Consider the following 12,265-nt stretch of genomic DNA (forward strand, 5'->3'; position numbering starts at 1 on the left):
GAACTCATTAACACCATTTTTTAAAAAGGAAATATAAACACTTACTGTCCCTTATCTTATTTATAAATAAGTGAATGGTTAATTTTTGAAAGTTTATATGGATCCTATATCTTTAATAATGAAGAGGTGGTTGTTTGTAGCTGAAATCCGAGTCAGTACGCAACGAATCTGACTCGTCACGCAATTCCGAAACTGAAGCAATTTAAAAGCTCCCACACGATCCAACCTACCCTCAAAACTCCACACAAATTATTGTACCATATATCCATTACCAGTCCAGGTGCACAACTATTACTATTATTATTATTTATTTATTACTATATCATAGTAATATCATCATCATCATCTCCTTTCATTTATTATATATATACTCCTATGCCCCTTTTTTTTTATAGTTATAAGTTATATCTCTCTGTTTCTCATTCATCTAGATACCACAATTCTCTTTGTCATGGGTTCTATTGGAAATGAAAGGTTTCAACATTTATATTTTATTTTACTCTTAATTTAATTACAAACTTCATAGTAATTGCTACTACTCTAAACATTTAATAATAATATTTTACAGTTTTTATTTCATTTTCTTATTCTTTGTTATTGTGTTTTGCAGTTCAAAACCTGAGGTTGTCACAGTTGATGTGGTTACAGCCAAGTCTCTTATCCAGACAACCCATGTCTATCTTGATGTCAGGTAACAATTTTTTTTTATTCCTGATTTGTCTTTGATTAAAAATTACTAATTTTATTTATTGGATTTTTTAGGGTATCTTTGATTTTTCTCAACATTGAATAATGTTTTTTAGTTGCTAATTTATATAGGACGGTGGAAGAATTCCAAAAAGGGCACGTGGATGCAGAGAAGAACATTAACATTCCATACATGTTCAATACGCCCGATGGTAAGATGTTTTTTATTTTTATGGAACCAAAATATTAAAAAAATTATCCAAATGTATTTGATACTTTGATTAGGTCTAATATTGTAGGAATCATTAGGTCCAATTCTCTATCTCTCATAATATAACTCTTAATTTACTAACTTTAATATTAGTAACTTCTAGTAGAATATTTAGAAATTACTTTTGGAGATATACACATTATTAAGTTAGGCTTGCAAATCCAACTGTTAGAATGAAAATAATGTGATTCTGGAAAACAGGCAGAGTGAAGAACCCAGATTTTCTGAAGGAGGTTTCGTCTCTTTGCAAGAAAGAAGACCATCTCATTGTGGTATGGTTCATAAAAGTTTAGTTTAATTATGAACAATCTTCTCATCAATCACAATATTTTATTTATTATTACTAGTTAAAACTTGCTTAGTTGCTTACAATATACCAAGACACTGAAATAATTGGAAGTTTTCATTTGTACCATAATTAGCTGATGTAAGAGTAGACCACCTCTCTAGGTAGATTATTGTCTACTAGTATTTAAAAGCTATTTAGAATTTATAAGATCGGTTTTTTTAATCTTTATTGTGGAGATAATATCTCAATCGATGTCAATTCAATTAAAATAAGAAAAAATAAATGTGTAATTTTTACTCAATTCGACAAACGGGTGTTAATCAGATCATTCTCGACAAATAGACATTAATTAGATCATTCTCGATCGTAAATATGAGAAAATTCGTTAACTTATGTTTTTGAAAAATATTGTCAATCGCTGTTAGAATTTCGAATGACTTTAAAATACTGGTCCATAATATACCACCCTATAATTTGCGAAGTTTATATTATTAAACTACAAAAAAATTAGTTTTAAATATTATTACATAACTATATATATATATGATGACAAGTTTAGTTCTACCTTTTATTATGAAATCTGTATTTCAGGGTTGTCAAAGTGGTGTGAGATCTTTGTATGCAACTGCTGATCTTTTGGCTGAAGTAAGTCAATTTATGTCAAATTCATGTAATCATTTGAACATGAAATCTTAATTTCTCAGTTTCTAATCACTCTGCTCTGCATACTCAATTATTTCAATTCAATCTCAAACACATAGTAGTAGCATACAACAATCCCCTTCATTCAATTAATTATGTGGCAACTTTTATTGATTTAACATGAAGATGTATATGAATTATTGACAGGGGTTTAAGGATGTGTACAATATGGGAGGAGGTTATTTGGAGTGGGTAAAAAAGGAATTTCCAGTGAAGATACATGTGACCAAAGACTCAATTATATGATTGTCCCCTTTTGAATTTCTGAATGCCTTCCATGGATATTATTATAATGCCCTTTTGCATTTACCAACGTGTTCATTAAGTTCTGTTTTTGGTATGCTTAAGTGTAACCATATGAAGACAAGCCAAACTATGTTTAAAGTTGTATTTTATCTACTTGAATATATGCAAAAAAAATATCTAGGTTAAGCAATCTAGAATAGTCTAACTTAGCAAGAAATCTATACAACTAAAAATTATTATCATCTCTTCTGAACAAGATACCACTATATTTTTTTCAACAAAGTCTTCTGTAAATATTTTTTAATAAAATTTATCAAGGAAAAACAAGTTTCAAATTATTTATTCTATGAAGGAGTGATATTTTCCGTATAATTTTTCGTGTGTTGTGTGGAGTTCAATTTGAAAAATAAATATAAACAAAAGAAGAGTATTGACTTTTTTTTCTTCTTTTCAACCCAACCGTTAACAAAATCAAGTTACATTCATAAGAGTCACTTGAGAATTTTGGTACCTGAAAGTTGTGAATAAGTCATTCACGTCATGCGAGATAAAAGATTTTCTTAAAGATAAGGATAAATGATTAATTTATAGATGCATGAGTATTTTTTACTAAATTATATTATTATTTTTTAATCATTTGATTTCTTAGAAAATAAGGTTAGAGTAATTATAAGTAAGTTTGTTCTATCTAATATCTGAATTAAAATTTTGTTTAATATTATTAATTAAAATTTATTAATCACTTTAATTCAATTGTTATTATATGACTTATTTAATTCAATTGTTAGTAATATTATATGATTTATTTAAATGTTAGTTTTATTGATTGTATTGATAGGTCAAATTCCTAATATTTATTAATAACATAATATATGGTGAATCAAATTATTAGAAAAGTAAAATTTAAATTAATGAAAGAATATCATAAGAGTAATAATATTAAATATGATATAAATTAATTAAATTTTGTTCATTCATATATAGACGCACAATTACAATAAAAAATTATATGATTTTTTTAAATGATTATGTGTTATTTTAATAACTTTTAATTATGATTATTATGTATAGTTGTATAGTTAAAATTTAAATTTTTTTCTCTTTTATTTAAAATTCTCCTTATTTAATATATATATATATATATATATATATATATATATATATATATATAAGACAACAAAAATATATTTTGTTTGTTTATATTCAACAATGGAAAAAACATCTCTAGAGATTATAAGTTAAATACTAACAAAATAAAAAAAAAATTGATTTTGTTATTTACACTTATAATATAAAATATCAAACATAATTTAAAATATAACAACATATAAGTATCTTAAAAGAGACATGATATGTACATGACTAGAAGTTATCATATCATATTTGTTTGAGGTACATACGATGACATTAAGAGTTATCATGTCACGTGTTTGATGTACAATTTTTACTTTCTCACTCTTTTGAGGGGTAAACGGAGTTCCCTTTGTGTATCCTTAAATATACAGAACCATTGAGAACTAAAAAATACCGACTCAAGACTCAGTAATGTGAACTCATTTTTTATATAAATTGTCTTTTTTTTTATTATTTAAAAAAATTAAAGTATAACAAATGTAATAATATTAGTTTATAATATTTAATGTTTGATATACAACAAATAACCAAATAGATACGACTTCAATATAATTACCAATTCTTCAATATAATTACCAATTCTAAAATAATATCAATGATAACTAAAATCATATATCTTTATTAGAGAGTCAATTACATTGCATCACATTTATTGGTTAAAAAGCGGATGCTTATTATACCCAACATAAGATAATGATAATTTATAGTAAAATATAATTATTATAACCAATCTTTTCTATACCGACAACACATAAATTAAAGTTTATTTTTAGTAACTATATAAAAAAATAATTAACATAAAACCCAAATATAAAAATGATAAAAAAAGGCAAAATGCCCAAATTAAAACAAAATTTTCTAAACAAAAAATTATTTTTCCAGCTTTTCAATATGAATACGACCAAAAAACACTTTTATTTGTATAACAAAATAAATATAAAAAAATGAGGACAAATATGAAAGGAGAAAATCAACAATAATAAAACAAACTAATATGAAAACAATCATAAATCATATTAAATCAAAAAATTATTTCATCAACATAATAAAAAAATTAGGGTAAATATAAAAAGAAAAAAAAAACTTTATATTCGAAGAGAACAATAGTGGAGAGGAGTGTGACCTTGAAAAGGAATGAGATGAGATCGACAATGAAAAATAAAAAAAAGAGCGAAGAAGAGAGGGAAAAAGATGAGAAAGCGGTAGAGATGAGTAAAGTAACACAGACAAAGTAAGAGTAAGAGCGAGGAGGGAGAGATAAATGTGGGTGAAAAAAGAAAAGAGTAAAAATGAGATTGTAAAATAATTATTTTAATTTAGATTAGAAAATAAGACCCTTGACCAGTAATTGACAATTAACATGATAAGTAACTATATTTAAACCGTTCTAAAATTTCAATTCATATGAAAATTTAAAATCAATTAAGTGGTACATTATGAAGACTAGTAAATATATTATTAATTTTTTTGATTATTATATCATATCAAATTGTTGTATCAAATAAGATATTAGAGTTAGAGTAAAATAAAATAAATATATCATATCTTGTCTCCCTAATTATCAAAATACTCATAATGTCATTGAAAATATTTAAAATCACATTAAAAATATAAAAAAATATGATTAATCAATATCTACATATTATAACTTTAAAAATATATTATGGTATAATGACTAGGAACTATTACTTCGTATAGTTTATAAAAAGGAACATACTGTGATTATTTATTTTAAAAAAAATTGTATTTAGTCGAAACAAAAATTATTGAAAATCTAGTATATTCAAGAATAAATAATTTTTGTTTAACAAAATCACATTTTTTTAAAGATTAAAATAATTTATAAAACAATTGGCCGCTATAGCCTCCGAATGAAAAGGCCCAAGTAGAGAAACCTCCTTCGCAAGTACCTTCAGTTCTCTCAGCTCTCTCTCTCCGACAAATACTGTTTTCTCCTCCTTCCAAATCTTTCTTCCGAAGTTCTTCAAGTTTTCAACTATGGTGCTCGAGGTAATCGCTCTGATTTCCCCTTGTTATTTTCAACGAGTTCACTAGTCAACAACAAACTCTCCTCTTTCCTCTTTTTTCATTCGATCAATTAGGTTTTTCTTTTCTTGCTATTACTACCGCAACACTTTCTTATTCGATTGTTCTCTTCATTATTCTTTTGTTTCGATAGGCTACGATGATCTGTGTTGACAATTCTGAATGGATGCGCAACGGTGATTACTCTCCTTCTCGATTTCAAGCCCAATCAGACGCTGTTAGTCTTATTTGCGGTGCTAAAACTCAGGTAAATCCAATCGTTGCTTAATTAATACTTGTATTATCTTTGATTCTCACTCTAAAGTAATCCTTTTAGGGGATAATATATGTTGTATTTCAGAATTGTTATTTTTTTAGGTTTAATTTGAGGTTTAGGTAATTGCGTGTATTGAGGTATGCTGATGAACTTTTTCTTTTTCTTTTGCTGTTTAATGGTTTAGTCTAATCCTGAAAATACTGTTGGAGTTCTCACGATGGCCGCCAAGGGAGTTCGAGTTTTGGCTACCCCTACCAGTGATTTGGGCAAAATCCTAGCTTGTATGCATGGTATGTTTTAATTTTTGAATCTTTGTTTCTCCCTGTGATACTTGTCCTCTGCTATATTGTGGGAAGTATGGTGACAGTACATCATGGGAAAACGACACTTTTAGTGTTTAATGTTTATGACGATTCACTATTAATTAATACAAAGTTGTCTAGTTGTCTCTGTAAGTTATGTGTGAATTGAATTCTTAGGTTGTGGAAGTTTGTTCAGTTTTATTATTAGGTTCGTTTTCTTTTGGCTTCTTATCTTTCTACATTTATTGGCAGCTATGTGTATGGCCCCTGCCTTAGGGATGGCTATTAGTAATATTAAAGTGTGCGGCAAGTTTGTGTTGTGTTGGACTTATGTGTTAATGTAAGAGTTTATTCATTTTTCTTCCTTAGGTCTAGAAATAGGTGGTCAGATGAACCTAGCTGCTGGCATTCAGGTGGCACAGTTGGCTCTTAAGCATCGGCAGAATAAGAAGCAGCAGCAAAGGATTATTGTCTTTGCTGGAAGGTATGAACAGCTAATTATTCTTCATTGTTTGAAGTTTATTTTATATGTAACTGATTCCCCTTCTGTTATCGAATTTAATGCTTCATTATAGTCCTGTCAAGCATGAGAAGAAAATGTTGGAGTTGATAGGCAGAAAGTTGAAAAAGAATAGTGTAGCTCTTGACATTGTCAACTTTGGTGAAGAAGACGAGGGGAAGACAGAGAAGCTGGAAGCACTCCTTGCAGCTGTAAACAATAATGATAGTAGCCACATGGTTCATGTTCCACCTGGTCCAAATGCTCTATCAGATGTACTTATAAGGTTTGTGGGTTCAATTTCATGTTATTTGTTTTTCCTTTTTTCATGCTTTGTTCTCAGTATTCCCATTTGGATTTGGGATTTCTACTTTGGTAGAAATTTGAGTATTTGAGAAGTTATTTATTTATGGCTTAAATATGCAAAAAGTCCCTGAAAATAGGGGTCACTTTGATTTTAATCCTTGTAAAATGTTTCTCTTTCTATTTGATCTTGCAATTTCAAAACAGTTTTAATATTGTCCCTCAAATGATTTTTTTGCTGAAGTGGATGTAAAGTAATGACGTGTCACACGTGACTAGACAATTTTTGTTGACTCATCTTTCCCCAATATTAATCACAAATTAAACTATTTTAATCAATTTTAATTATGTTTTTAAAAATATGAAAAGAATAATTTAATTAGAAATCTAAGATATTCATCCTTCAACTCCATATTCATCTCTTTCAACCCACAAATCCAGAAATCATTCTCCAAACCAAAAATCTTTCAACCCAACAAACCCATTTTATCTCTCCCTCTCATCACTCACTGTAAGCATAAACAAGACCATATCTGAAACGCCAAATCAGATTTGAATGATGGAGACATAATTACACAACACCTCCAAACCAACAATTGTAGCAATCTATTCAAACAACAGAGTTTTTTCTCTTCATTAATTTATTTCCTTGTTGCTTTTTCTCGGAATCAAAGAAAGATTTAGACTTTAGAACTGCAATGTAGTCCAGGCATGGGTTCAAGCATTTTGTAGATCTAGATCTAGAAGTTGAAACATTATGTTCCCAAAACTCAACTCCTTCTTCTCTCTTCTCATGTTCTTTGATCTCCGAAAGTCCCTAACATCAGAAAAACCAATGGCCTCTGTAGATCTAGATCTAGAAGTTGCAACTTTTTCAAATCAATGTGAGAACAACATGAATAAGGCATTGGTCACACACCTTGAACAAGCTGACTCTCAGTTTTATGTTGTTTCTTTGGCTCGACCTTGAGAAAACCATTTGCTAGAAAAAGAATAAGACTCATTTCTTTGACTATCACTGTCTCATCAAAGCTCCCTTCCATTAACAGATCTGCCTTTAAGTTCTTCATAGTCTCTCTGTCTCTACTTAGTTGAGTTAGATAACCAACCTTCTCCCAATCCTCAACATTTTTCTTTTGCAAAAACCAACAATGCGATTAAAAAGAATAATTAATGTCCTAATTAATATCTGGGTTTCTTACAGTAATCCTCACTCTGTGACCCTTTTCTAAGAAGGATTTCATTAGGTAAGTTGTTATGAAGGAAGCCACTGTGTCACGGGTCAGTTTTGTGTCGTCGTGTGTTACTTGATCTTATTAATCCATCATTTTCCTTAATTTGATTCTTAATCTCATAACATAAGTCTTTCTTAGATTCATTCACTCTAAAGTCTTATTAATTAATTATTAATACAATTTAAAATAATAAAATAATGAGTCGGCATGATATTAGCCATGTCAGCAAAAATTATGTCTAGTCACTTGTGACACGTCGTCATTTTATGTCCACTTTAGCAAAAAAAAAAAAATCATTTGAGGGGCTAAATTAATAGTGTTTTGAAATTGCAAGGTCAAATAGAAATAAAAACATTTTACAAGGACTAAAATCAACGTGACCCTTATTTATTTTTCTTTTTTTCTTGCTTTGTTCTCAGTATTCCCACTTGGATTTGGGATTTCCACTTTGGTAAGTATTTGAGAAGTTATTTATTTATTATCCCCGCTGTTTCTACTCAGCTCTGCCTTCTCTTCTAAATCCTATAGGAGAGAGTTTGGACATTAGACTTCTTTGTATTTTAAAAATTTCTTTTCCAGTTCTTAACTCAATCCCCAAATAGCCATAAATTCTTCCTTGATATGATAAACACATTAGGAAATCCAAAACTCCTTTTAATGCCAAATATTTCATTTGATCAATCCAATTGGCACTAATGACATGCTTCAAACTGCTCCCCCCACCCCCCCTCTCTCTCTCTATATATATATGTCTGTGTGTGTGGTTTGTTAAAAGGTTTTGTGTAACACCCCGGGTAGTGGGACTGTGTGGAGGCGGTACTTATCCCCCAGGTATCGGGCTTGAAACCCTAAACCCGACCGTTACCGGCGATGCTACCTCACGAGAAGGTCGTTAGGGGGGGCGAGAAGGTCGAATCCCACGGAAGGCAAAAACTCGCTATTTCCACTGGGTGGTTAGGGGAGGCGAGAAAGTCGTGAGGTAGCATCGCCAGTAACGGTAATGGCCAGGGTGTTACATTTTGGTACCAAGGATGCCCAAATTCTGTGGCATTATGCAGCCTTTGCAATTGTTTGCAATTTTACGAATTTAACTTCTCTTGGGTGCTCAGCCATGGGTGTTTCCATCTCAAACATGCAAATAGATTGGGAGCCTTGTTGTGTTAGTTTTTTTTCCTTCATATAATCTTGTTTTCTCACTTTTTGTATTTGTTTGTTTCTTGAGGATATTTTATCCTTGCTCCTTCTATAATTCCTTCTCTGTAATCTGATAAATTCTTCTTTTTATCTATTAAAAACTTCTGAGATAGTTATGTAACCTTGCGTTGTTGCAGTACACCTATTTTTACTGGTGATGGAGAAGGTGGAAGTGGTTTTGCCGCTGCAGCAGCAGCAGCATCTGCAGGCGGTGTATCTGGATATGATTTTGGTGTGGATCCAAACTTGGACCCTGAATTGGCTCTTGCTCTGAGAGTTTCAATGGAAGAAGAGAGAGCCAGGCAGGAAGCAGCTGCGAAAAAGGCTGCAGAGGATGCTTCCAAACAAGAGAAAGGTGGTGGGCAGCACGCTATTTCCCAGGATGCAACTATGACTGAGAATAAGACAAATGATTTGGTAAGTGTAATTAGTTATTTAAGCCATGTTTGTTGTCTGTTTTGTCCTATCACCTATTTGAATTATGAGAACAATTTTTTAAGTATATGATTGACTCATTCTGACACTAACAACCATCATGACTCATGCACTAATTATGGTAAGGCATTCGGTATTACAATCTACACGGAGGTATTACATCCCACAACACTTGGAGCAGTTATGTTTTCTGTTTGCTCACCAGTATTTATCTCAGAACTCCTTTTCCATGTGGTATAAAATAGACAGATAAATTACCTATTTGTGGAGGTTGATTGTTACATTCTAAATGCTATGGGTAGGCAGCAACTTGTAAAACTTATTTCTCGCAACATGTTGCTTTTCTGAGCACAACTCAACATCAACGGCAATGAATAATGTCTTTTTCATGGGATGTTATAATTATAAAACACACTCAAAGAGACACATCTTGAAAAAAAATTCTTCTACCTGCTTTGCTTTTGAATCAGTTATCTTGTTTTGATATTTAATTTTATTATTTCCATACACTGTATCATGTCGTAGTACTCGTTTTGTGTGAATTGACTGATACTTGTTCTGTGTGATCTGGCTTTCAAGTGGAAACAGGATGACGAGAGTGCTCTACTACAACAGGCCCTTGCAATGTCAATGGATGATCCTGAGGTTAGCCATGATGTAAGAGATACAGATATGTCTGAAGCAGCTACAGATGATCCTGAATTGGCCCTAGGTAAGTTTTTATGTTGTTTAGTCATTATTCATCTAGACATGGGTGAATATATTTCAAGTCATTTTAATCTTGTCATATGTGGGACGTGCTTTGTTATTATGTTGCATGAAGATTGATCTGATTATGGAATTGAGAAAATTGTATTACTTTTGGTTTAATCCAGAGGGATTGAGTTTTTTCTTAGTTTGTTTGTTTGGGGGTGGGTACTTACGGATCTCGATGGTATCATTTCATTGAATACGGAATGTTTTATATGACTTGTATATTTGCTCAACCACTCATACTTTTTTTATGCCTCTTTTTGGGATAACAAGGGTTTGGCTTTGTTAAATCATGAATGGTTACATTATCTTCTGGAAGAAGTTATGCTATGACAATAAATTTGTATTTCTATAGATTTTACTTGAAAGAGGTAGTTATCCTGATTTTCACTGATTTCGTGTCTTTTTTGTTGCTTGGAGCTCTCCAAATGTCAGTAGCAGACAGCGCCAAGGATTCAGCCAGCCAGACAGACGTGAGTAAATTGTTGGCAGATCAGTCCTTTGTATCTTCTGTCCTTGCATCGGTATGTGTGATAAATCTAGTAAAATTTTCATTCGTTTCATAAATGTATTAATTAATGAAATGATATGCTATATGTTCTCTACTGAGTAATAATTATTTGTTTCTGCAGCTTCCTGGGGTTGATCCAAATGACTCATCCGTTAAAGATTTGCTGGCTTCCATGCAAAGTCAGTCTGACGTAAGTCTTCTTTTATGGAAAATTATTTTTGGGTTTGAAAATAATTTCTTAGAAAATCTTACTGTGGACACGATTAAATTAAGCTTCACTTGGATTAATTACATTGTATTAGCATGCTGATTTTTCTTTTATTTTTTATATATTGTCTGCCTATGAAATGATTTTTTAGAATAATTGTTGTAGGTGGAATTTTTTTAATGGATGTGACGTCATAATAAGCAAGTACCTTGCTAACTAACTTGAGAGAGAAAATAATATTCTTAATGATAAAGCTTTGTTCATTATCATACCCTCATTCATATTTATTTGTTGGATGCTCTAGCACTCTCTCTCTCTCTCTCTAGTTTTGAAATGGTAAACGGTATGGAGGCGCTACTATATGGTGCTTGAAGTGAAGGACAATAGCAAACAGTTTTCAGTTAATGAAAAATTTAAATGTTTTTATTCAATATTTTTTTTACATATCGGTAAACTTTTATATAAGTGCTACTAGATCACATTTATGCTTAATGTTTTACATGGCTAGCATCTCATTTAAATCTAACTATTGCTATTTAGATTTTGGTACATACTGTGCATTATTACTGATTTCATGACTGTGTTGTCCATCAGCAGAAGAATGAAGAGGAGCGACCAAATGAGGAGGAGGAGAAATAATTCAAGTCTCTTTGCAGTTTCTTATTCTCTGTTCCTTTGACAGACATATTGGTATTGGTAACATGTTGGAAGGTGGTTGGGGCATTACTTACTTCACTTGCATTCCAGTAATCAAATTTCCCCAGCTTATTTGAACAAATGTACGTCGCTTGATTAGGTTAGAAGCCTGTTGTTAATCAGAGCACAAAGAAAGAACATACATATACATTGTTTTACGGTCAAGGATACTGCATGGAAATGTTCGTCATTGTCATTATAGTATATGATGAATCCTTTTAATTTTTTATTTCTTGTATTTTCTTAATGTAGATAGTTTACAAGCAGAGGTGCTCAATTCTGATACATGACCTGTTCTATGGTTTTTCTCAAAATGCAAATCGCAATATCTTTACAAATGTATGCAATACCCTAGGCAGATGTGGGGCCAATCACCAATCTGGCCCCAATTGCCACGTGTGTATCATCAATTTGGGCGGTTTCGGTCCAGTTAAAAGGGGTATGGCCTATGTTAATTTTTGAACAAATTCTCTGAAATAGGAACAATATACTAAAATT

At 31.1% G+C, this 12,265-nt stretch overlaps 2 protein-coding genes across 5 annotated transcripts; both read left to right on the forward strand.

Moving 5' to 3' along the window:
* Positions 1-174: 174 nt before the first annotated feature.
* On the forward strand, positions 175-2,385 carry LOC101497130 (thiosulfate sulfurtransferase 18-like). Its single transcript, XM_012718296.3, has 7 exons — positions 175-280; positions 432-474; positions 611-691; positions 820-899; positions 1,160-1,230; positions 1,839-1,892; positions 2,097-2,385. The coding sequence occupies exons 2-7, from the start codon at positions 452-454 to the stop codon at positions 2,193-2,195; spliced, it is 408 nt and encodes a 135-aa protein (XP_012573750.1). The 5' UTR covers positions 175-280; positions 432-451; the 3' UTR covers positions 2,196-2,385.
* A 2,793-nt stretch (positions 2,386-5,178) lies between these two features.
* Positions 5,179-11,996, forward strand: LOC101496369 (26S proteasome non-ATPase regulatory subunit 4 homolog). 4 transcript variants are annotated; one of them, XM_004509312.4, is made up of 10 exons: positions 5,179-5,339; positions 5,509-5,622; positions 5,816-5,921; positions 6,303-6,417; positions 6,509-6,718; positions 9,302-9,581; positions 10,179-10,311; positions 10,773-10,876; positions 10,985-11,053; positions 11,666-11,996. In XM_004509312.4, exons 1-10 carry the CDS (start codon positions 5,328-5,330, stop codon positions 11,708-11,710), a joined length of 1,188 nt encoding a protein of 395 aa, XP_004509369.1. In that variant the 5' UTR covers positions 5,179-5,327; the 3' UTR covers positions 11,711-11,996. The 4 variants fall into 4 exon arrangements, with proteins under 4 accessions (XP_004509369.1, XP_027192327.1, XP_004509370.1 ...); XM_027336526.2 differs by having other exon boundaries at positions 11,669-11,996; XM_004509313.4 differs by having other exon boundaries at positions 10,188-10,311.
* Positions 11,997-12,265: the final 269 nt, after the last annotated feature.

The sequence above is a fragment of the Cicer arietinum genome, chromosome 7 (assembly GCF_000331145.2).
Source record: "Cicer arietinum cultivar CDC Frontier isolate Library 1 chromosome 7, Cicar.CDCFrontier_v2.0, whole genome shotgun sequence".
Classification (NCBI taxonomy): Eukaryota; Viridiplantae; Streptophyta; class Magnoliopsida; order Fabales; family Fabaceae; genus Cicer; species Cicer arietinum.